The sequence below is a fragment of the Chinchilla lanigera genome, unplaced genomic scaffold (genome assembly GCF_000276665.1).
Source record: "Chinchilla lanigera isolate Chin_1 unplaced genomic scaffold, ChiLan1.0 scaffold00009, whole genome shotgun sequence".
Classification (NCBI taxonomy): domain Eukaryota; kingdom Metazoa; phylum Chordata; class Mammalia; order Rodentia; family Chinchillidae; genus Chinchilla; species Chinchilla lanigera.
In genome coordinates, this window is record NW_004955410.1 from 22,428,429 (window position 1) to 22,454,168 (window position 25,740).

The window sequence follows — 25,740 nt, forward strand, 5'->3', positions numbered from 1 at the left end:
TTGCTCAGATTACCAGATTAAGAATGCAAAGCAGCTGGGGATTTAGCTCAGCAGCAAAGCGCCTGCCTGGCAAGCGCAAGGTCGTGAGTTCAGTTCCCGGTACCGGAGTAAAACCAAGGGAAAAAGAAAGAAAAAAGAATGCAAGATTGCCAGGGATGTAGCTCAGTGGCATAAGTGCCTGCCTGGCAAATGCAAGGTCCTGAGTTTGATTGCCGGTATAGAAAAAAAAAAAAGACACATATTCTTGGAGCCAGGGATATGGCTCAATGGCACAAGCTCTTGCCTGACTGGCAAGTGCAAGGGCCTGAGTTTGATACCCAGTACCAAAAAAAAAAAAAAAAAAAAAAAAAAAAAAATGCAAGATTGATCAAAACCATTAAAGAAAATTTTTTAAAAGTGAAAAAAAAAAGCCATTAGAAATGATACATAGTTTCACTAGATAAAATGGTAGGAAATCACCAATGGTTATTCTGTTGCATATTGTTGTCTTCAAATTAGTTGTTTAGATTACCAGATATAAGCATGCAAAATTGGTCATTAACTGTTAATGCTTAAAATAAGCATTAACTGTGTTCAACAGACCATTAGCCATCAGCAGTACAATTATTCTGACTATCCTTCTATACATATATTTTCCCTTCCTTCTTTCTTTTTTTCCCCCACTTTTCCCTCATCATTTTTCTTTTTTTTTTTTGTCTTTTTGAGACAGTCTTACTATTCAGTTCAGGCTGCCCTTAAACTCATTTTGTAGCCTTTGCTGGTCTCAAATTGGCAACAATCCTCCTACCTCAGCCTCCCAAGTGCTGGGATTACAGTTCTGCACCACCATGCCCGGCTTCACATGCTTAATACAGAAATATTTAAAATATATTTTTCCAACTATGTCTTCAGTTATCCTTGATATAACTGATAGCCAAATAATTACTGAAACATGATTAATTCCATCAAAGTAGTTTGTTCAGAATATTGGCAAAGCTAAATGATTTTAAAGATACAAAGATATAAACATAACTTGGTCTTGTTCTTCACATCAGTCTGCTATAGCCACAGAACTATCCATGTGTAGGTTTTTTTTTAGAAAATAAAAAAACCAATAAAAATGATACAGAATCTCAAAACAAGATGATAGGAAATCAACAATGGTTGTTATATTGCATATTGTTATCTTCAAAGTAGTTGTTCAGATTGTCAGATAAAGCCATGTAAGCCTAATCAAATAATATAAGCACTAACTGTTCCTTTCAATGAACTAATATAAACTAGTAGTACAATTATCTTAGCAATCTTCTAAGTCTGATATCCAGGCCTCTTATCCTGTTTTAAGACCTCTTCACTAACTCTGCCTTCACCTTGGAATTCCTTTCCTCTAGAATCCACCTCCTTAACTCTGTATCCTATTTAAAATTACAATTGTGGTTGTCACCATACTGAATTCTTTTACTCTATAAACTCTATTTGGAAAAATAATCAAAACTTTGAAATATTGCGGAGGAGCTTTATTACTTCAATCTTCTCCCTTTACATCATATGGCTGATAGAATAGGCAAAGAAAAAAAAAAAAAAAACAATAGAAAATGTATTTTAAACTGAGTCTCATTAAATAATTAAGTTCAAAACAAACGAACAAAAATATCACAAATAAAGGTCAGTCTTTCCTCATGCCCCTCCATCTCCTGTCACTTTTAGCTCTAATCTGCTTCAGAAGTATCCATTTTGGAGAACAAGAAGTCTTCATCATTCATTTTTTTTAAATGGCTCTCAAAGGCTCATAGGCTGGTAGTACAGGTTTTTCATAACTGGAAATTAGTTCAATTCAAATGTAGAAACAGTTAACAAAGGAAGGCCCATCTAAGCTGTAAGCACGTAGTATTTTAGTATGTCTTTCTTGCTGTCACCTGTGGATTGGTAAAATATATAGTGTAGCACCTCCAAAATTTGGCTGGATGAAAACTGCCTTTCTTGGCTTTTTCTTCACCAGCTGACTGTACTCATGATTCAGGCTCTTTGGTAGTTCTTTTTTGTTTATTTTAAAAATTAAAAAAAACTAATAAAACAACAATGAAGACAAAACCAAAACAAAAAAAAGAACAAAAATGATACATGACTTCAAAACAAAATGATAATTAACAACGGTTGCTACATTACAGTTATCAACGAAGTTGCTCTGTCCACCAGACATAAGAATATAAGATTGATCAAACAATCAAAGACAGTAACAAGTAGTAAAAAAAAAATTGGAAATGATCTTATGAATTTATTTGCTTTATTTACATGGAGCAACAAACTGTACCAGCAGGGCAAACTCTAGCCTCTAGGGCAATTAAACAACTGGGTGGGAAGATTGGAATACATTCTGCGTCCCCAGAGCTAATGATTTAAACAAATAAAGGGCTTCCTGCCTATTTTAAAAAATGCTTTTTCAAAGCAATAGGTGAGCCATATATTTCATAACACAAAATAAAAATTTCCATTAGTAGAATTAAATGGACCCTATTTAAAAAAAAAAAGAAAAAAATCAAACCTGGATAATCCCCTCACATTACCTCTGGATGATAAAATCAGAGCATGTTTATTTATGCTGAAAGTAGAGAAGTCATCTTTGGAGCGTCAGTCAGGTAATTACCTGCCAACCCCATTCATTCATTCATTTCATTGAATTTCTCTTACCTTTAATTCTTCTTTCATAAATTTGGGTGTTAGACAGCCATGTTAGTAATACCAGGAGTGGATACTACTGGTCTTGTTCTTCACATCAGTCTGCTATAGCAGTCCAAGCTGGCCCATACTGTCTCTCCTGAGACTAGGTATGTTGGACTAAAAGCCAAACATTCATCCTCTATATGATTAGGGCTGTGAAATGACTGGGAGGGATGCCTGTTAATGACTTGAGAACCTCACGTTGCTTTCCAATAACTTCTAATCTTTTCCTGGACTAGTTATGTTGTACACCCAGAATTCCTATAACACTCCTGAATATTTAGAGCAACTCTCATGACCATGTTTGGTTGTCGGCTTGTTTTTCAGGTTAACTAAGTGCAAGTCAGTTTTGTTTGGGAACACAGAATTCTAAACTAAAATGCAGGATTGTGGAAGAAGTAAATATATTTGCTTCAGAAGAGCCTGCCCAGGTGGAAATACTAATTTGATGGAGCAGAAGAATTTGGCTCTGAAAAAGAATGCAGAACAAAATGAAGTAGTGTTATATATTACTGGTATGTGGCTTAAAGGGGAATATATTCTAATTTTAAGGTAGACTTAAGCAGCTCTCTTCCCTCCTGTGAGTGGATTACTTTGATCTGCCTTAATTCCAAAGGGGACAGAACAAAGATTCTTTTTACTTGATCTTCTGGAATAAACTACATTGGCTCCATGGAAGTCCTTTGTATTTCTGCAACATTCCAACTTTCAAATGGTCACAAGGACAAGTCACAAGGAGAAAAATAAGTGTTGTTTGAAATTTTCATTCATTCAACAAATAGGTATTGAATGCCTACTGTGACTAACACTATACTGGTACTGTGGTTTCAGAGGCAATTGGATCAACCGTGCTCCTGTTCTCATGGGGAAGAGGGATATCTGGGGTTATGGACTACAAATATCTATGGAGATGATTATGGCTTCCAGTTGATCGTAAAACTAATTATTACTTCATTCCATCTGTTGTGTCTGTGCTTTTCCTGATTCGTAACAGCCTTATTACATATGATGGCCAAAGTAATCACCATCATCTCTGGATCCTATCAGAAATCACTGAACTTCATTAATCCACTTCCGTGAAAAGCAGATTCCTAGACAATTTAATTTAAAATGCAATTTTATTAGGTAAAATGCCTGAGAAAAAATGAGAAGGGAACTGGAATAGACAGGGTAAGCTTCTGACCCAGAAGGAAACAGAAGGGCAGGCAGGTAAGTAGATGGAAGCATTATAGGTTGCTATGTAATCTACAGAAACTTTGGTGCAGGGCCATTGGGAATTTTCAAGTCAAGAGTCCTGTCTCCCAGAACTGGTCTGCCTTAGTATCTGTGTTGCTTGTGCCCTCTGGCTGGGAAGAAGTATGGCCTCTTGCAGATGTGGTGATGGATTTCAAAGTGCAGCCCAAAGCTAATTAAGCTGCCTGTTTGAAAGTTTGTGAGATTCATTCTCACAGCAGTTAAATGATCCAAGAGATAAGAACACAACCCATTCTCCTACAGAACCAAAATTACTATTCCCAAAGCTTTCATTGCTATGTTGAATAACTTGGCTATTTCAGAACACATGATTCATGAGATAGGGTCACAAAGTATCTTACTTACTTTTCTCTTCTTGCTGACACAAAATAGCTGACACCCAAAATTAAGGAAGCAAAGGTTTATTTAGCTCAGTTTGTAGAGGTTTCAATCCGTAATCAACTGGCTCCAAGGCAGGGTGGCATGGCTGAGGGGCAACCTTCATGGGGAAAACAGCAAAAGCAGGAAAAGCAAAAAAGGACAGACAGCAAGACTCTTTCCCTCTTACACTGTACACAGACTTCCTGCCCCAGGGTGGGTGTAGCACTCACACCCATAATCCCAGCAATGGACCATGAATCAATCACAAACTCCAGAAGCACACCCCATGACTGCATGAGGCTTTAGGGGGACATCCAGACACAAACCATAACACAAAGGGACCAAAGACTGGGACCGATAATTTCATAGGCCCACGTGAAACCATGCACTAAATAAGTTTATAAAAATGATGGGAAAACTGCCAGATACCCACTGGCATGTTTGAGTACACAAACATAAATATGTATGACTTTGTATGTAATGCAAGAGGATAACTATTTACAATGAACATGCATAAACTTTTTAACAAGAAACAACTATATAAATGAGCAATTTGAAGATTAACTTTGCCACAAAGTCCATAAAATTACTAGAATTAGTGATTTTGTTCCAGATCAACCTTTCAGGGATGTTTCATAAAGCCTTGGAAAATAGAAACAGCACCTCCATAGACAGCAGATGCCAACAAACTGGGTTTAGTGTGCAGTTTTAATTGCAGTGTTGGTACTTTATAAGAAGCAAGTGGGTTTGGGGTTACAGTTTGGCACGCAGTCTCTAAAAAGTTCACCATCACTGACATAGGTCAAGGGGAAGTGCAATAAAGATGACACTCATGTTTCATAATGTACAACTAAATAGTTTTGGCCTCAACTTAATAGTCTCACCTCTTATGTTAGCGTCCATGAAACTCTGGCAAGCGTATAAGTATGGTAACATCTTAGGCTCTTCACAGTTCTAATGCAAACAGGTGAAATGAGAATTCAAGTACACAACAGACTGCCTACAACAGACAATCAGTCTCAGTGACACTCAGGATTTTGTACTTGAAAGAAAATCTTTAAATCATCTACTTCCCAATTTTGTATTCTCATTTTACAGATAATTAAACATCTCCTAGATAGGTAAGGTTAGATTGCTCAAAATAATTCTACCTCACAGGGATGTATCAATGTCATCTGGACATTGATACATTGATTAAAGTTTGAAAAGTAATGAATAAAATATTAGGTATGAATCTCAGAATCATGAGCACTGAAATACTTTGGCAATTCATTCACGGAGTTAGTATTCTTTCAGGTTCTTGCATGTAATTATAAATATTCACCCTGACAGAGATAAGGTGTTTTGGATACATATACGACTTCCTTTCACTGGTGATTTGGTCTATATACAACTAATATAGGTATGATAGAGCTGAGGAAATCACTCCCCTATACCCATTTGAGTTTGGACAACACCTCCTTCCATTGTCCTAAGAGGTATAACAAAAGCCCAGAACTTGAAGCTCTAGCTGAGAGCACAGGTGCACCGGATCTCGTGGCCTGATCTTCAGTCATATTTACCCTACTTGAACCTTATTAAGGGTTCATAAATATGCACTACACCTCATATATATAATTCAGATCAGAGTGACTTCCGGGACAAGCATGTGTGTTCAAAGCCCGAGATGAATGACTCATTACCACGTCAATCATTCCAGTCAATCTTACCTAAAGACCTAGACTGGGGTGCACATCCTTTAAATTCTAAAAGCCTCATTTATCTGTGTGTTGTGTACTTTTAGCTTTCCTGTGGTCCTGGCGCCTTTCTGTTCAAGCCACACTTTTGTCAGCATAGATTTGTCCTGAGTATATACAGTCGTACAATCTTCAGTAAGTGTAGCTCCTTTTCACTTGCCATTTGACTGTGCACTTGCAATTCTTTGTTGCATCCAAGAGCCTCGAGCTAATCAGCTGGATCAACCATTAGCTGTGGTGGGATGCACAATTAATAGGAATTTCTATTATGTTGGGCACATTTACTTACATCATTTCTTTCTTCCTCATAATCTCAAAATCCTGCATTTTACTTACTAATACATTCTAATTTTAAATTCTAAATTATAGTCCTCTATGATAAATCTTTTACCTTCTATTTCCAGCTGTTATTAAGAATTGGCAAGAATTTCATTTGTCCTAGTTCTTCCTTGAATCAGTAAGTACCAGAGTATTTTGTAATTATATCTAATGAATATGGGACTAATTACCCACAACTAGATAGACTGTAGCTTATTTGTTATTGAAATCCCGGATATAGATTTATGTTTGTTGATCCTATTTCTATTCTTAAATACTCCAATTTTATAACTTACTAAATTTTTGCCTTAGTAAAATTATTCAAACATTCACAACAACTTATTTAGCTTTAAGATGATCCAGTGTACCAAACATTTATTTGAAAGAAGTAGAAGACAAAACAATACCATGAAGTCATCTATTCCTGCCAAGGTAGAGACAGAAGAAACAATTTAGACCAAATGTCTTTCTATTTTGTTTTTGGAAGGGGAGCCAATGATATACTGAGTTGAATATTTGTTGAACATTTCATTAGTTATCTAAACAACAGGAACACCATAGATATGATAAAAGAAACCTAAAAACTGAAACATGTACCAAGCTTTTAAAAAAAGCAAACTAAAAACAATGTTTGATTGAAGACAAAACCCATTACCAGGAAAACAATACTTATTCCATAAAGCCCTTTCGCTAATGACGAGGTATAAAACAATTGTATGCAGTATAACATCTGGAAGAACATAAGAATTAAGAATGAGAGTAGCATATATCATCTTCTATACACAATAAAATGGTACTTTTAATACTGCTATTACCCAAACTAATTTATACTCAGTTCTGTGACTTTAGCGCAAAAACCCTCCGACTCGAGTATTCCCTGTTTTATAAACTATTGGCACACATAAGCACTTCACTATCATTCAAAACATTTATCTTTTCTGTATAAATCTTGATGAATGTTATATTTAAAATGCCCTAAAGAAAATTACTTTTTTCTTTTCTTCTTAGGTGAGCATTCCAGAACTGGGGAGAGTTCAGCCTCTTCACTGTGTTTCCTTTTCTTCTTTTTCTTTTTATGGTCACTTTGGTAACCACTGGAGTCACTACCCTGGAAAACAGGGTCCTGATCCTCATACTCCTGTTGCTTTTTCTTCTTTTTCTTCTTCTTCTTTGGCTCTTCCTCACAGAGATTATTCACATTATTACTAATCTGCAGGTCTGCCTCGTCCTGTGGAGTCACATCTACTAAATCTGCTAGCTCTGTGATGCTACCATCCACTTCATCTGTTTCTGGGGCTTTCTTCTTTTTCTTTTTCTTCTTTGGAAGTATATCAACAGCTTCCTCTGTGACAGTTTCTGCTACTTCTTCAGAAATTTCAAAGCTCTTGGATTGTAAACTGTAAGAAAAAAGTTATATTAACAGTAACAAGGAAAAATAATGGAACAAAATGAGATGAAGAATATATCAATATACAAAGATTTTCTGAATAACAACAGTATAAAATACAACAATGACATAAATCTCATATATTCTATCCAGTTATCCCTCACCCTACTGACATATCTATGGCCTATTGAGCTGTTAAATTCAATGGTAAATTTCACACTAAATGTTAAATTCTGCTTCCATAGTATTTCTCTAGAAGTCAAAATATGACTTCTAAGTTTTGATTTGGTTCAGAAAAATTTTGTCACTGACCATTAAATTCAGGTTTATAACCCAAACAAGGAACATTTGATACAGAAGAAACATAATTTCTGTATATATCAAAGCAATGGAATTTCTTATCTACTAATTCAATCCTTCTTTCAAATATGATGAACTAACCTAGTAATATTTAGTTTTCCTCGAATGCAAAATACTCCAGCAGCATCTGAGTCTAAACGAAAGACTTCAAATTCCAGTTCATCACCCACGTTTATTTCCACAGTGTGCCACTGCTCAGCTGACATCTGTTCAGGCTTAGGGATGGAGGCATTAAAACATCCATGTACAAGACAGCCAATGTGGCTAGAAGATACTTTATTAACTATACCCTGTGAAGAAGGAACAAAGAACCAAACATCAAGAAGAGATTCAAGGAATTAAAGGGTAAGTAAAACCGTAAGATTCAAACTGATTTTTATGGAGAATATATCCAATTAATGGTATTATTTAATACGGAAAAACTTTAACTCAATTACAACTTACCATACGCCATACCAAGACATAACTTTGGCATACTACAGAACTTTTAGACAGCTCAAACTTTACTAAGTAAGTAATTTCATGTCAATTGTTTAACTACATAAATAATAGCTAATCAACCAATTCGGTCTGGTTTGAACAGGATTACTTCAAACAAAGAAACAGCTACGCCCCTCTAACAGAATTCCCTTGGGACTAGATCACTCTATAAAAACAGTAAAGCCAAGTAGATAATACTGTAATACAGTCTACACATAAAAAGACCTCAAGGTAAGAAGCATATGCTTTTTATCACTAGTATCCACATTATATTTGTGGATACAGGCTACATTTTAAAGCTCAGAAGTCCATTCTTCAACTTAGCATGACATAAGCAATCATATTAGAAGACAGTTTACCCTTTATATACAAATTCTGAGGTATGGCCTTTTGGCTAAATCACAAAACAAGGAAATCAAAGTGCTTCACATGATTTTTAGACCAAGGACATCAGCATAGCAACAGAAACAAAATTCACTAGCACTTGTCAACTGGCCCAAGGGTAGACTTCCCCTAGCCCCTGCTAAGAGTAAAGGTGAAAAAGAGTGAGTCCCAATAATCTCTATCTGCACAGAAATCAGCACCTTGCAGATTTATAGCCTAAATGGCTAAGATTTTGTCATCACATCGGGCTGACGTTAAAGAAGGAATGCACTGCACTGCACATCCTAGCAAACTCAGAGCATTATAGCTGGGTAACAGCAGCAGCGGAAGAGACTTCTTGTCTGAATTTGTACTGACTACTGGAGCTTCAGCACAAATTTTTGAAATATTAAAAAAGAAATTCAGAATGCTGTAGCATTTTTAAGCATGATGTTTAAACCATGTGTACCTTTAGTATAGAGACTAGAAAACAATTAAAAATAATAACCACATCAATGTGAAGCAACAGGACAAAAATGAAGAAGAATGGATCATTTGAGTTCTTGTGAACACCATTAAAAGTCAAAGATCTACATAACTGACAATCTGAAGAGATAAAAGTAAAACAGATATGGATTGGTCAGCTTTCCCACTGTTGAACAAAACACTTAAAAACTGTAATTCAAAGGAAAAGCGATTTATTTAGACTCAATTTCTAAGGGCTCAGTCCATGGTAATCTGGATCCAAGGTAGAAACAGTTTAAAGGTATGGCAGACCAGCTGTGACAGGGAACTAGGACAAGGGAAGAACAAGGGGGGGAGGAAGGTGAGAGGAGGGTGGGGAAGAAGGAGAGGGAGGGGGCAGGGGGAGGGGGAGAGAGACGGAAGAAAAGAGAGGTAGAAAGGGAGAAAGAGACACTCTCCAAAGGCATGCCTCCAGTGACTACTTCCTAACAGACATTCAGCTATGAGCAGCAGTGGATTAATCCATGATGAGTGTAGCATTCCCATGATCCAATCACCTATCTGGGAGTCTCTTAACGGAGTCAACCCAGTCAAGTCAACAGTTACAAGTCACCAGCACAGCATAGAAACCATTCAATGAAGTAACCGCAGAAAAGTTCCCTAGTCTTTGGAAAGATATGAACACCCAGGTATAGCAATATTCTAGAACCCCACATAGAAATGAATGAAATTAGTCCCTCCATAACATAAACTAAAACTGTCAAAATTACAGGAAAAAAGAATGTAAAATTCTGCAAGAGAAAAGTGTCACATTTAAAAGTAAACTCATTAGATAAATAGCAGATTTCTTAAAGGTCAGGAGGTGATAGCGCATAGACAGAACAATGTACTTCATGTCCTGAAAGGAAATAATTGCCAACCAAGATTACCACACTCAACAAGACTATCCTTCAGAAGTAAAGGAGAAAAACTTTCCAAGATAAGTATAAATGAAAGGAATTCACAGTAACCAGATCAACCTCACAAAACATTCTTAAGTGAATCTAACACCCAGAAACAAAAGAAAGATACATCATAAAAGCACAAAAAAGAGTAACTTCCACTGAAAGAACAGATACACTAATGCGACATAAGGAAGAATCAAGCATTATCAATAAAGTAAACTTATCAAATCAATAAGATAAATAAAGGAGGAAGACACGAACAAAGAATATTCAAAACAACTAAAAGAAAATCAATAGAATTACAGGAACCAGTCCACACCCTTCAATAGTAACTGAGAATGCAAAGGGAGTTGCTTCTCCAGTTAAGACACTGAATGGCAACCCAGTAACATATCAATATGCTGCCTATTAGAAAGTAACTTCACCTGTAATAATACAGAGACTCAAAGTGAAAGGCTAGAAAATGAAATTCCTAATAAATGAAATCCAAAAGCAAGGAGTATCTAACTTATACCGAAGAAAATAGATTCATAAAAAATAACTTTTACATATCCACAATATTTGAATCTCTATGTATCTGTACAGAAAGTATATCTGCATGTGTGTGTAGTCTCTTCAAGTTTTCTAAGTTACATAATTATGCAAAGAAAAGTAGGGAAAAAATAATATACATACCATAAGCTTTTGCCCTGGTTCAGGGCAGAAAACAACAAAATCTGCTTCAATGTTAAGATGAATGTGTCCTTGATCATCATAAATATCTCCCAGTTCACCCACAACTTTGATATTATCATACGCAATAGGGACACCTAAAAGGCTGTTAAAAAAGAAAAGAAGAAAATGATACCTGATAACTTGTATCCTCTTTTAAACTACGCATTATACTAGATACTTAATCTAAGAGTCCAAGAAGTACACATCACCTAAATGTACCAGCCATCAAAAATATACTCTATGCCTCATTGTAACAACTTTAGCAGTTGCTTTTCAACAAAAGCTTCCACTGTGTTGCTGAAATAAACTGACCTTTCTTCCTTATTTGAATTGTTCATGCTAGAGAAACAGTGAGGTAGGCAAGGAAAGGAATATTTCTGTATGACTGAACACAATAATTTTGATATTATTGAACTTATGTACATGATAGCATATTAAAGGAAGGATTACTACTGCTAATGAATTAATAAACAAAAATCCCAAACTGTAACTGTTGCTAGTAAATGGAAATGTCAAAACATACAACTACATGATTTATTGAGAACTGACTTTTAACACTTCAGTATTTCACACTCAGGATTAGCAAACTACTACTAAGTATCATTTCTTAACTATGCAGGACAAAGACCTAGGGAAAATTTCCCTAACTCCCCAAACCAAAGTTAAAATCACTCTTCTACTTCATGTACAAATTTATCATTGTTCTGAATCACTGTCCTTTATCACTGTTCTGAATTTATCACTGTTACATCTACCTACATGTATGTTTGGGTTCCAAACACAAATCTTAGGCTACTGACAGAGAATACTTTTTTTTGTTGGACTCAAATTTCTAGCATGAAATACAGAGAAAAGAAAGAATTTATCCCTAATAGATTGTATTATAGCAAAATAGCCATGACTCTGAGGAAAGTAATAAAATTAGGAAAATTATAACCTCAGTCTTCCTCAGGAAAGCACTCCTGACTTGTTTCTTTCTGCATATGGTTTTCTTAAGCAGAAACTATCTTATCATTAACACAACCTTAGGCACTGAAAACAGCAGGAAAAGGAAAAGGGCAAATAATTGCAAAAAAGGACTGAAAAAAAATTATGATATCATTTCCTCTAATCAAAGACTTCTCTATTCTCAGAGATTCTGAAGTGGAGGAAGCATACTTTTTCCCTAGGAGGTAGTTGGGAATTTGTGGAGCTGTTCACGCTTGTTACAAACATTGCAAAAGCCAGGGAAGAAAGTCTGCGAAGTACGAAGGACAGTCCTGTACAATGATGGAAAATCCTTCAGTCCCTGCAATTTTTGAACATGGGGCAACTCTGTTAATAAATAGCTGGGCAAAGAATTTAACTTTTTAAAAACAAATGTATCAACATTAAGACATCTCTGCATAGTTTTAGTATATATTAAAAATTTTCAAGAATGGATTATTATATAATTCAAAAACTACTTTGTGGGGCTGGGGATTTAGCTCAGTGCCACAGCGCCTGCCTGGCAAGCGCGAGGTCCTAAGTTCGATTCCTGGTACCGCGGAGGGAAAAAAAAAACAAAAACCAAAAACTACTTTGTATGGGACTCTGGCAAAATCACTCAAACATTTAAGAAGAGCACTGATGACTGGAGGAACTATGTTGTTTGAGTAGTCAAGGCCAACTGTCTACATCAACCCACATTTTAACTGCCACATTCACAATGGTTCTTATGTAGAGGTGCGGGAAGCATCTAACTTCTTTAGTCTTCCCAGACAGCCATGCTTGGCCATCATGTTGAAATACACTTTATGACACTGCATTACAGCACTATAAACTTTTCTTTAAATTGTGTAAGTAGTTATATCTATCAAAGAAAGTCACAAGATCCAATTCATTTCTTTACTGTAACTTTAGATTTCTGTAAATTTAAAAAATTCATTGGATTTGTCTAACATGAATACCTCCACTACAGCTTAAAACTCCTTGAAACGAAGACACTATTTTATTTTTATATCCTAACCCTCTAGTATGTAATACAGACATAAAATAAATGTGTTGGTGCTCAGAGAAAGCTGTGTATTCTAGACAAGCTTGGGGAGTACAGGAGCAGGAACCATTGACAAAGAAGAGTAAGCTTTAGCTAATTTGCCTAATGAAATTAAAAGGAAATCCCTGAGTGTTCACAGACTTAAGGGTCAACCATGAATCCATGGGAAATCTCTTCTCTCTAGTTTCTGAACTCTTCTTTTGAGCCACAGTGGTTCAGGGGAATAGCAAGACACATCTCCACTTGTAATTCTGAGGCTCAAGTTACTTTCGAACGACTTAATGTAAGTGCACCTTTTCTTCCCACTGCCGAGACTAACAGGCTCACCAATTGCACTGGGTAGACTTTATGCTTTTAAACAAAAAGTATCTCCTCGATCCTCAAACATGTGCAAGAGAACTCAAAAAATTATCAGGTCCAAGCAACAACTGCCTATCATGTTTTAAAATGAAACCGTTCTACAGATGCTTACGTGCAATCGCCTATGGAATAAGAGTTTTTTTTTTTTTTTTTTTTTTTGGCTTTTCTCCGGTACCGGGAACCGAACTCACGACCTTGTGCTTGCCAGGCAGGCGCTTTTGCCGCTGAGCTAAATCCCCAGCCCCCGAGTTTGTTTTTTTTTTTTAAGTACAGGTATCAAACCGTCGAATGAGAAAACATCCTGAAGGAGCTAAAGGAAAAATTTAATGCCAACAAGAGCTCGGCCTAGTAGGTCTCCAGGACCCGATGCAGCTGATCTCCCTCCCGGGGTGACTTTCTACACTCCCGCCGCCGCCACTTCCACTTCACCTCGGAATTCTCTTCCCTGCCTGCGAAGAGCCTCTCTAAGATCCCGAGCGGGGCAGCGCCGCCTCGCGGGGCGGACAGCACAACAACCCGGATTAGGCTCCGGCGGGCCGGCGCGACCTCTCCGCCTTCCACTGAACCATTAGCACGGGAATCCGCTCCTCCTTCCCGCGCCTGGCAGGGGCGTCAGCCACGCCTCGGCGTCGCGAGCTCGGGGAGTGCAGAGGCGCAGAGAGCGGTACCTCTCGGAATAGCGAAGGAGCTCGGCATCCAGCTGCTCCCGGATGCCGGTGCGTTTCCGGTTCAGGTAGCGGGGCGACAAGGCCAGGTGCCTCCGGTGCGGCCCGGCCACAAGGCACGAGTAGCGGCTGTTCACCAGCGCACAAGCGGCAGCATAAGTCGGCAGCTCGAGGCAGGGCAGAACGCCGGCCGGTCCTACGCCTAGCCCTTCAGAGGCCGCCTTCGCTGGCGGGGCCTCACAGGACCCCGCCGCCATGAGGCCGATGAGCCTTCCTTCGGCGCACACTAGTGACGTAAGCACCAGCGCGTCTTCCTGGACGCCCGGTTTACGTCAAGAAGCAGCGACCACTCCCCTAGGAGTTTTATCTCCTTTCGCTGCATTGTGTAGGTCTGACCAGCAGAGGGCAACTGCTCTTTCGGTTTGGAAGGACCGAGCACGGAGCTTGTGCTACTACTGAGCATGTGTCAAGGCCCATCGCCTCATTTTTTTCCCCCCTTTATTATTATTTTCTTTAGTGCATGTTTGAGGTACACAATGAATATATTCATCATGAGGAGTTAGTGCTGGTATCTATGTCATCGTTTCTTTAAGGGGCAGACAAAATATATTTTCGTAAACGTCCTCACCACGTTTAGTATAGGCAGTGAGCTGCCCACCTTGACCATTTCCCGTAGTAACAACGTGCTTTGCTGGAATTGTAAAAGCAATAATAACAAAAAAATAATAAAATAATAAAACAATAATAATGAAAATAATAAACAATAATAATAAAGAATCTATGGAGTATATTTAATGCAGTCCTATACAACAGCCCACATGTCTCAAGTGCCACACCGGGGTATCTCAAGTCCAGCTTTTCTCTTGATTCTACAAACGCTTTTAATCAGGGAATTTTATCACTGCTTTCCGCGTGGCTCAGCCTAGCTGTGATCTCCGGGCTTCTCTCTTGCCCTCAAACATCTGATCAGCCCGAAGGCCTGTGCCACTCAAAGCAGAAACATTACTCTATTCGAACGCTTCTCTCTGTGCTCACTGCCAATACTGCAAGCCTTCTTTTCAGCCTGTAGAAAGCTACCTTAAGAATAAAAAAACACTGATGCTTGGTGTCTGAAGCACAAATATGATCGTGATGTGCCCTGTACAAAGCGCGAGGCAGCACCCATGTTCCCTAGAGTAATCCAAACTCCTCTGGCTCCTAAATCCCTAGGCCATCGAATGATTCACTCTAGCTGCTTTTTTAGCTTTATTACATTCAACATTATCTGCAAGCCACCCTTGCTGTGTGTCCACTTTAAACTCTCACGCACATCAGCTCTCTCTCCTCCAGCCTCCACTCTTGCGTTTTTCCTTCTATCAGAGTCTAAAGTAGCTTCTCTCGTGTGGGTGTATTCAATTCATGTCAGTTTGTGAAAAACCACAAATTTCAGATATGGTCAGAAAAATGCCTATTTTTTTAGGTTGAACTTCACATTTTCTTCCTCTTCAGAGGCAATTAAATGAGCCTTCTCTTCGTCACTGACTACACCTCAAAGTCAAGATGGATCTGCCTTGGCTGCAGATGATTTTTTAAAAAGCAATTTGTTGAAAAGGCAATTGAGTAAAAATCAGGCAGGACAATGGAACAATAAGAATGACAAAAGATTTACGGCAATAATTATTTTGAGAAATATTAAGTATGGTGCACCATGAAGTAGTTTTGTTATCCTTTGTGTGACCGTAAGCAGTTAGATGTTTGATTAAATTTTGAAAACCTTTGTGGAATTTTATGAAGAATTAGAATCAAGAATTTTAAACTGCATAATAGTTCACATGTTTTCTATAAAGATTAGTCGAAGTAAAAATGCCGCTGTATCAGTAGGTGTTGGCTGCATAAAAAACTATCCCCCAATTTGCAGTGGATCCCTGCAGTTCTTGGGAGTTACCTGCCTAGAGCACCACGAATTGTGAAAAACCACAAATTTCAGATATGTTCAGAAAAATGCCTATCTTTATAGTTTAAACCCTAAATATGCTATGTCTCCCCCAGTTATGTAATTTAATTTAATAAAATACTGCATTAAAAAGCCTTAAAGGGTGCAGGGCATTTGGAGAGCACCTTAGGTAACTTAACGGTTTAAGAAGAACAAAACCAGGAAAACACTGCAGTACAGCATATACTGCCAGAATGCAGGTTTATCCACCCAGATGGATTACAGGGCAGCAGCCAATCAGCGACAAGGAGAACTGAGTAACATTCTCAAATTGGCTACTTGCAAACCTCCACCCACAAAAATAATTGTGGAGGATATTTGCAGTTGCCACGAAATTGCGAGGGTTTCCACGAACAGTTATTCGTTAGATTCTAACAAATAAAATCCTCCAACGACTGAGGCAGGGGTATAATGCAGTGACTTTCTGTAACAGCCATTAATCTAACTCATAGATTCCGGCTGGTTCAGTTGGGCTCACTAGCACGTGTGGCCAGATGCCGCTCCGTGAGTCTCATCTTCCAGTGGGCTAGAGTGACCTTGCTTTCCTGGCAGCTGTGTAGATTTCAGAGAGAGAAAGAGATGGGGAGAAGAAGGGAGGGAGAAAAGTAGAAGAAAGTAGTGGGAGGGAGGGAGAGATATTGGGGAAATACTGGAAAGCTCTTGTCTAGACTCTGCAGCTTACCAGTGCAATGCCTGGAATGCTTCTGATCTCACATACTGTGTCCTATGCTTGAGAGACACGAGACACAACTTCTGTGCTTTGGAAATCCCTAAATATGCCCCCTCCAAACCCTGATCAAACATCTAATCAGATCTGACCTTTATCAGATGATCATCTGATCAGATCTGACCTTTATCAGATGATCAAACATCTGATAAAGGTCAATAGTAGTACTGGCAGGAAAAGTTTTATCATCTCTATCTGGTTGATTTGTTCAAATTGTTAGAGTGAATGATGATTGTTAGCCAGCTTTCTGTCACTGTGATAAAGTCTCTCAGATAACAAAAGGAAGAAAGATGTGTTTGGCTTACAGTTTCAGAGGTTCAGTTCATTACTTTTGGCAGGGCAGAATATCATGGCAAGGGTCCTAGTGGGGCAAAACTGCTCACCTCATGGCAGCTGGGAAGCAAAGACAGAAAAAGAGGCTGGGACCCCTTTAAGGGCACACATTAGTCACTTTGCCCCACCTACCAACAGCACCACAGGTTTCAAAGCAAACCTTCACCCATGGCCTTTGCGGGAAATTTAAGATCCAATCTATAGCATTCATCAACCCACAATAATCAAGAAGATGGTGATCATCATCATGGTTCAACTTTATTACAAACCTGCCAGTAGAGTGCTAAGTTCCTTGTACAGATCATCCGCATAGAATCTCTATGAGTCTATTATAATTATAGTGTATTTTAAGGATAAGAACATTGGGTTATAGGAAAGATTAAAAAGTCAGCCTTAGCTGGGTGTGGTGGCACAAACATGTAATCCCAGCACTCTGGGAGGCTGAGGCAGGAGAACTGCAAGTTTGAACCCAGCCAGGGCAATTCAGTGACATAGTGAGACTTGTCTCAAAATTAATATAGAAAGGGTTGAGGATGAAGATCAGTGAAAAGGCCCTGGGTTCAATCCCTAATCCCCCAAACCAAACTAAAACAAAAAGAGTAAACCCTGTTGGGAGCCACTGGAGCTGGAATTGGTCATATGTGTGAGGGCAGGACAGAGCCAGAGTGCCTCAAGCAGCCAAGCTACCTCAGTCTTCAGAAAGACATCCTGCCTGGAAAATTCCTGTCATTAGTTGCTAGGCAACATTACCTGGGTGATACTAACTTTGCAAAAGTATAAAATAAAAGCCCCTACTGTTGAAGTCAGTCCTCTTGCCTATCAAGTAAGAGGTAACTCCACCAGACCCCAGCTATTGTCTCTTGTCTTTATTTTCTAAATCCTCTGGCCATTTTATCCTGAGGACCACCGAGAGACCACCAATCCTACAAACCCATACTGGTGGAGAAATTTAAGATCCAGTTCTTAGCACTCATCATCACAATCATCAACGTGATCATCATCACCGCTACACTATCACAGCCTGTGCTAAGTGCTGTGTGGAAATTGTCAACACAGAATCTTTAGGAGCTCATTATAATTATTACACATATTTGAAACAAAGAGATTGCATCCTAGGGAAGACTAAAACACCAGCCACAAGGTAGTGGTGATCCTATCCGAACTGTTAACAGTTGCACACCCTGAGCCTAGCACAAATTTCTTGAGTGAAAGAATGAATGACTTTCTCAAGGACCCACAGCTATTGACCAATTGAGGAATGTTGAATTACACAGCTGATGTTTTGAATGACTAAAACTCCTCACTTTTCCTATGTATTTGATCAAAGCTAATAAAGAAAAAAATTAAGAATCTGGAAAATAGATGATTAATTTATTTAGGCTCTGCCTAAAAATATTAAGATGGGGAACAGACCAAACTTGTACATATTACCATTTTAATGGGCTTGGGAAGGTGTCCAAAAAAGCACTGGTTTTAGCCAAAACACAAGTACTGGTGGTGTTGCAGAGAATAGCTCTGGAAATATGACTTTTGAAAGCCAGCGACTAGAAGACAGATATTGTGAGTACAATATCTGGCTCTGTCACTTTGGATGACTTGCTCAGTGTTTTTAAACTCCAACTTCCTAATTTTTAAAAGTGTGGTGAGATGGTGAGTGTGAGAATTTAACAAGATAATAGCAGTGTAACAATGTAACAGTGTAATACTATGTTGAGTGACTGCCATATGTTAAGTGTTTAGTAATATTTCTTTAAATCCATGATTAATGTCTTAGAAAAGGTATCCTTTATTCAATATGATTAAGGACTGTAAGGTTGAACTTAAGACAAGCAATATATGGCATTCTTGAGTAATGAGGTAGGACCAGAATATAAGAGAAAAATGTTGAAAAGAGTATGAATAAAAACTGGAGGATGTTTTGGCTCCAGTTATCTGAAAATAACTTTTTTCCTCTTTGGTGATTAGTAATATGATTAATTTCAACTCCTTCTCAATATAGCATAATGATAAGCAAATTATATACATGAACATTTGGTTCAGCTTATAATAATTATAATTCAGTATTCCTTTAAAATATATTATTGATGAAACTCACTCTAGATATACATAAACATACTATGATAGGAATTTGCAATTTCATTGTCAGGAGAATGAAAATGTCTTCAATACAAAGGAGCTATTTAAAATAAATGTAATAAGTTAAGGAAAGAGTTTCCTTTAGTAGTGAATAAATTGTGAAATATAGTGCTTCATGGAAGTACACGTTTAAAATTTGCCTAGTGTATTTGAAAGTGAAACAAAAACAAATACCTGAATACAATACAATATGTATCAACTAGATTCAAATCACTTGTAATACACAAATCCGTCAGCAGGTGGCAAACATGAGCTGTAAAGGCGTAATGTTTCACATCCCCTTACTGCACCACGGGTATGGTGAAAAGCTGCGGCAATTATTTCTTGATGGCTTGTTTTTTTTTAAATCTACAATCCTTCTGGAAGAAATGAACTTTTGACTCTGAAAGTTCCTCTTATTTTCTTGTCAGCTGATTAACACTAACTGATGGACACGGTACCTACAGATGCTGAAAAATTGTACATCGTATTTTATTGAATCTAATAGATTTTACATTTTGCACCCTGTGGTTTATGCTGCAAAACATAGGAATTAAATGAATATGTCTATAAGGTCCAACTCCTTGATAAGATTAGGTTTTATTGGTGGTCTTCAAGTCAGGGTTTTGAACCCATGGCACCAAAATCAGCTGTGACGTTGTTAGAAAGGACACTTTTCAGGCCCTCCCCGGGCTCACTACATCGGGACAGGAGGCCCACAATGTGCTGTAACCAGCCGTGCAGGTGAGCAAATACCTGCTGAACTTTAAGAACTTCTGACAAAAAGAGACCTGAAGTACTGGATACAGGCTCTGAAATAAGCAATTTTGTTCAGCCATAATTGATGGGCAATAATCAAGTACGTAGCTGTTTCATTTGTGTACAAACACAGCAAAAGTAGTTAAATAATGTGCATAACATAGTACACAATTTACATACATTTGGAAAGGTAGAATACCATTACTAAGTTTCCACGTTTCTTATACATGAAGAAGAATTTCAGATTTTTCCTCCCCTTGGATTATAATGGAAAGGATAACATCATGATCATTTTGGTAATTACAATGTAACTAATGAAACAAACTAGAATTCAAAATTGATTATTCAAAATATGATTATTCAAAATATGATTATTCAAAATAATGATTATTCAAAATTGATTATTCAAAATATGATTATTCCTGAAAAGTATAGAACAGTCTTCAGGAAGGAAAAATAATTCTGTACAAAACATGTGCTGTTCTTATTTGTATTAACACATGTGTGTTCCATTATCTTAGGTACAGCCAAGCCTCCTAAAATTTTTCCATCAGCAAAAGAGATGTTCAAACATTTTAAAATGATAACAAATACAAACAGGCTATATCTTTATTTATAACAAGAAAAGATATGCAAAATTATATATCTATGTGATAATATTATCCTAAACACTCCTATGCCACAATTATTTGAATGTCATTTTTTTACTCTATTATTTTAGAAATTCTGAAAGGACATCTAAAGTACCAGTTCCCAAGAAAAAGCAGTGTGTATTTAACTTCCTTATTCTAGAACACACATTATCCTTTTGTATAATATATAGAGATTAAAGTAGATAGGTTATATAAAGGTTATGGGTACACAGATATACATAGTTTGTATATTTTCAATAAGTGTATTGTTTGTAAATCACATTAGGTGCTTATTAAAGTAATGAAAAGAGAAGAAAACATATAAATGGAGGTGGAAATGGAGGGACATGGTTTAAACCTGAGCTTTGATATACAGAAAAAACAAACTTGTGCCAATTTTGAGCTCCACCTACCAGAGGCTATAAGTGTCTATGCAGGTATCTATTAGTTCTTACTAAGAAGGCAACTGCATAGCCCTACATAGCGCACTGAAAAGAGATTGGAGTAAATAATAAAAACAATTTGAGGATTCAGTGTGTGTAAGTGAGTACACATGTAAGTAGGGCCCTGACAATTGTCTCCAGAGGTTGGGCAGGGCTAAAGGAAGTGTACCAAAGAGGTGAGACTGCTTTAGAATGATGGGGCTCCATCTCTGTCTCACCTACTGTCTTTTATGAAAACTAGGCTCAGTATTTCTTCTAAAGATCTATTTTGCTGTAGTCCGGTCCTACAGCAACCAGGTTTCTACTCCCTTATTTCAACATTTTCAGATCCAAGAAATCTGGCTAATAAAATCAGCAGTGCTTATAAGCATGCCTGTGGCAATCTCAGTGACTCGCATCTGTCTTCTGCTTACTGCGGAACAAAAATAGAAAAAAGAGTTTTATTTAATGTTTTGAAGATTAAAGCTGTAGTTTAATAAGCTACCTGCAGGCTGTAGAGTGTGTGTGGATGCGAACTCAGAGATCTTTGACACTAAATATTTCCAAAAAATACAGTATGGAAAGTCTCAGGGTGGAAAGTAGATAAAAATGAAGTTTAGACACGGTGTATTTTATATACAATTTACTCTGAAATTATCAGACGTAATTTCAGATTCTGTTTGTCCCTTACAGCTACAAGATGTTCTTAATATTTGTATGCTTTGGAGTTGCAGTGGTGGATTAATGAATTATCTTTCCTCAGTGACAAAGTGGACTTGCCACCTAGCAAAACAATGGCCTGCAGGAATTACAAGAGAAAACTTTACCGAAAGTCCACATTTGTTAGTACGAGATTACCAAATCCTGGAACTTTGCACTGAAAGGTGCATTTCTTAGTGATGGATCAATGATGAAGTGAAAGCAATTCTTTCTTTTCATGTTTTGCTTTCTGTGGGTATGTGTGACTGTGTACTGCTGTTTTGTACTACGTTGGCTTTAGGGTATTGCCGACTTAAATAAAACCTTTTCTTTTAATAATCTTCTGCACATGGGGCTGGAGATTTAGCTCAGCGGCAAAGTGCCTGCCTGGCAAGCGCAAGGTCATGAGTTCGGTTCCCGGTACCGGAGAAAAACCAAAAAAAAAAAAAAAAAACAAAAAAACAATAATCTTCTGCACAGCTGAATAGGGTCAAACAGAAATTTAAATAAGGGGGAAAACCCCAGAAGTTATAAGAAATGAATATAGCTGACATATAACTGAAGAATTTCATTCATAAGAAAATTAATTTTTTCTATGGCTGGCTGGTCTATTCCTCATATCCACAAAACCCAGAAGAAAAATGATACTGCTTCAGTTCCGAATCAAGAGCTCCCTGTCTGTGCTCAACTATAGCAGAAAACGTCCCCCCACCCTATCCAGTATATTTCAGAAGCCCAGATAATAGTTCTTGTTGCATTTCCAGTTGCTTCTGTGTCCTAGAAAGTGCTGATCGCTATGATGCATAGCTGATCACCATGACGCGTGCTGTAAGAACCAATCAAGACAGCCAAATGTTCTGCCTTATGCTTCCCCTTGCAAACCATATAAAAACCTCCCTCCCTGAGCCTCTAGGGCCTGACATTTTGAGGAACAATTGATTCCTAGGCACTGCCTGTCCAGTGTTAAATAAATCTGTCTTCAAATCCTGGGTGTCACTTCAGTGTTTCTGTTTGCCATAGCGCAATTATCTCCCAGGTTTTCCAATCTCTTCCTATTCAAGATGAATAAAGTTCATTTTTCTTTCGGTTTTCTGAAATCCTTCCTTTGGGTTCTATTTCTAAGTTGAACAAATATTTGTTGGCAAGCTGACTAACATTATTAAAGCCACTTCTATCACAGCTGGTGCTGGTTCCAGGACAAAAAGATTGCCTTTCCCTGGCTGGCTTAGGAGGAGGAGTTTCCATTAGACAATCCTGCAGGTCCTTAGTACAGCGAGTGAGGACGCTGGCAAAGCTTGACAGCTGGAGAGATGAAGTCTCAGTTTCTAGTGCAGGTACTAGAATCTGAAATCAGTGCGGCACCACAGAATCGGAAATTTGGACACAAAATCAAGTCAACAGACCACATAAAGCACAGAGTTGTGGCTTCCTCAATGGACCTAAGAGTATATGGAAGTTCCATGATTTGACTGCATGGCTTTGAGATAAAGGGGTACAGCCAGCAGTGATATCTCCTCCATGGTGAAAATTTTCTGTTTATCCACTTTCTTTGGTCTCATTTCATGCTAAATAATTACTATTATTGGCTGGGATGTGGTGACTGCACACCTATAATCCCAGCATTCCGGGAGGTTCTGACAGGAGGATCAGAATTCAAGACCAGCCTGGGCAAATGAGTGACTTATTGAGACACTGGGTAAAAATAAAAAATAAAAAGGATTAGGGTCAGTGAGAGGGCCGTGCGTTCAACTCCTAGTACCAGAAAATGGTATCCATATAATAGAGGAGTATTCACATTTATAGATAATATATATTATGATAGTACTTGATAAATGGTTATTTTTCACCTGATGCATGACCATTCTTTTTGCTGGTAGGTAGCATTAAGTTAAAATTACTAGAGTGCATTATATTGACTTGGAAATTTGATATTCTCTCCAGCAACTTCTTTTAACATAGAGGACATGGAGAATTTAAATTATTTTATTTTCTCAGAGATTTATGTAAGATTACCAATACACCTGAGAAATATAATAGACTAGATCTCAAAGGAATTTTTGTATAGTAATGAGGGCAGTAGATGTTCAGATAGCTGTGTAAGTAGAGCTCTTAGAGTTCTTCTATATATAGTATAAGTAATGTTGGATGTTTTCACATTCCTGGTCAGATTTTGGTGCAGAGTAAGGGGTAGTGTTGAATGAACAGAGCTGCTCACAAAGGAATCTGCAACTTTTCTTTGCTGAGAAGCAACCTTAGCAGGCCAAGAAATTTTCTTTGGCTCTGCCTCTGGACAATATGCAAATTATGTGTAAGGATTACTATCTTATTGAAAAGGCAAGGCTCAATACCCTGTTTGGTTAATAGCAAGGAGCTAAGTCCTAATTTCTTGTGGTTGACAAAAGATATGGTGCAACTTTGACAAGACTTTAGGTTTTTCTGCAACATTTCAGCCATGTTCTAGAGTATTCTTAGCAACTTTTCAGTAACTTCTTGACTTTGCGGAGGGCTTGTAGTGTATTGTGTGGCGAAAGATGTCCAGCCTTGGGTTGTTAATGAAGAAAAACCCTTAAACTCAATAATCCTTTGTTGATGTGGAAGAAAGTGAAGATGGCTCCTAATCCTTCAAGAATTCCAACTATACAAAGGCTCTTTCTAAAATGAAGGAATTTCTTTTCTCTAAAATTAATTGATACAGATAATACTGAACTGGTTCAATACTGAAATAAAGTTTTAAATCTATACCTCGAGTTTTTAACAGTGTATTTCTTGGGAATTGCATTCCTAGTAAAGACTTATATTCATTCATTACAAAGTTTGCTACCAAAGGGAGTTAAAAAACTCCTTATAATTTTACTAGGCATTCAATCTCAGGCTGTTTCCTCTGCTATGAGTAACTGACAACTTGTGATGTATGGATTTGGCATAATTGAATTTCTTGGCTGTCATACTCTTTGCGTAAGAAGCATTACACACATTTTAAGAGAAAATGACTTAAAAGAAGAAGAGTGAAGTGATGCCAAGTTCTGAAATTTTATTTGAAAACAGTGTTCTAACCAAATGTCACTTAAAATGTTCCCTTTAAGCTTCTGAATCATGTTTTCTAGATAATTTTTGAAAATACAGTTTGGAACATAAGGTTTTAAAGCATGCCATTTTTTAGTTAAGTCGAAGAAATAAAGTAGAAGGTTGGTGTATTATTAGTTTCACCTTCTCAAGCTAAGAAACGCAGTATTACAGATTAACACAAGGCAATAGCTAAAGTTCTCCAAAAATAGAAGTTGTACAACATTTCGTTTACCTTTCAAATCGAGTGTTTAGTGATTCAGGGGAATATTTCTCTGAGCAGACTTTTTTAATCTAGAAATCTCTGAAGCAACTTCTCAACTTTACAATTTTGTTAATTTTCACTGGATTTTCTCAGCTCATTGATTTAACTGGTTCATTCACCTTCAAATTCCAGAGACTGTTCACCAACTCTTTTCACAATTATTTGGGTGATGTCAGACCCTTTATAGAAGAACTTGTAACAAGGACTAAGGGAGAGTCCACAACTCTTGCTTATGTGCTTTTCACAAGCACTGTTCCAATAGTGCTAATGGAACTAGGACTACCTTCCAAATTTGATTGTTCAGCACTTGGAATATGACATATTTGATGGAGAAACTGAATACAGTATTTAATTTTCTTTTAGTTAATCTATATTTACATTTAAATAATTGCAGGTAACAATCTACCACATTAGAGAATGTAGGGAGAACTTATGGGTTGGTCAGTTTCCCATTATAGTAACAAAACACCGGACACAACAAGCATATAAAGAAGAAAGGCATACTGTGGCTCACGGCTTCAGTCCACGGTCCCCTGGCTCCATTGCTTTAGACCTGTGGTAAGGCAAAACATCATGGTAGGGACTGTATGGTGGAGGAGGCTGCTCACTGACCCAACAACAACCAGAAAGCAGAGA

The 25,740-nt window shown here is 37.6% G+C and overlaps 1 protein-coding gene across 1 annotated transcript; it reads right to left on the reverse strand.

Moving 5' to 3' along the window:
* Nucleotides 1-6,707: 6,707 nt before the first annotated feature.
* Nucleotides 6,708-14,411, reverse strand: Twistnb (TWIST neighbor). Its single transcript, XM_005377356.1, has 4 exons — nucleotides 14,121-14,411; nucleotides 11,040-11,181; nucleotides 8,194-8,402; nucleotides 6,708-7,762 (listed from the first exon to the last, which is right to left on the reverse strand). The coding sequence occupies exons 1-4, from the start codon at nucleotides 14,372-14,374 to the stop codon at nucleotides 7,351-7,353; spliced, it is 1,017 nt and encodes a 338-aa protein (XP_005377413.1). The 5' UTR covers nucleotides 14,375-14,411; the 3' UTR covers nucleotides 6,708-7,350.
* Nucleotides 14,412-25,740: the final 11,329 nt, after the last annotated feature.

Bases quoted from the DNA above. Each gene is read 5' to 3' on its own strand.
- Twistnb (XM_005377356.1), bottom strand. From the start codon at position 14,374: ATGGCGGCGGGGTCCTGTGAGGCCCCGCCAGCGAAGGCGGCCTCTGAA. The intron at 11,182-14,120 runs GTACCGCTCTCT...CTTTTTTAACAG, and splicing joins CTCCTTCGCTATTCCGAGAG to CCTTTTAGGTGTCCCTATTG. The intron at 8,403-11,039 runs GTATGTATATTA...CCTTCTTCACAG, and splicing joins AACCAGGGCAAAAGCTTATG to GGTATAGTTAATAAAGTATC.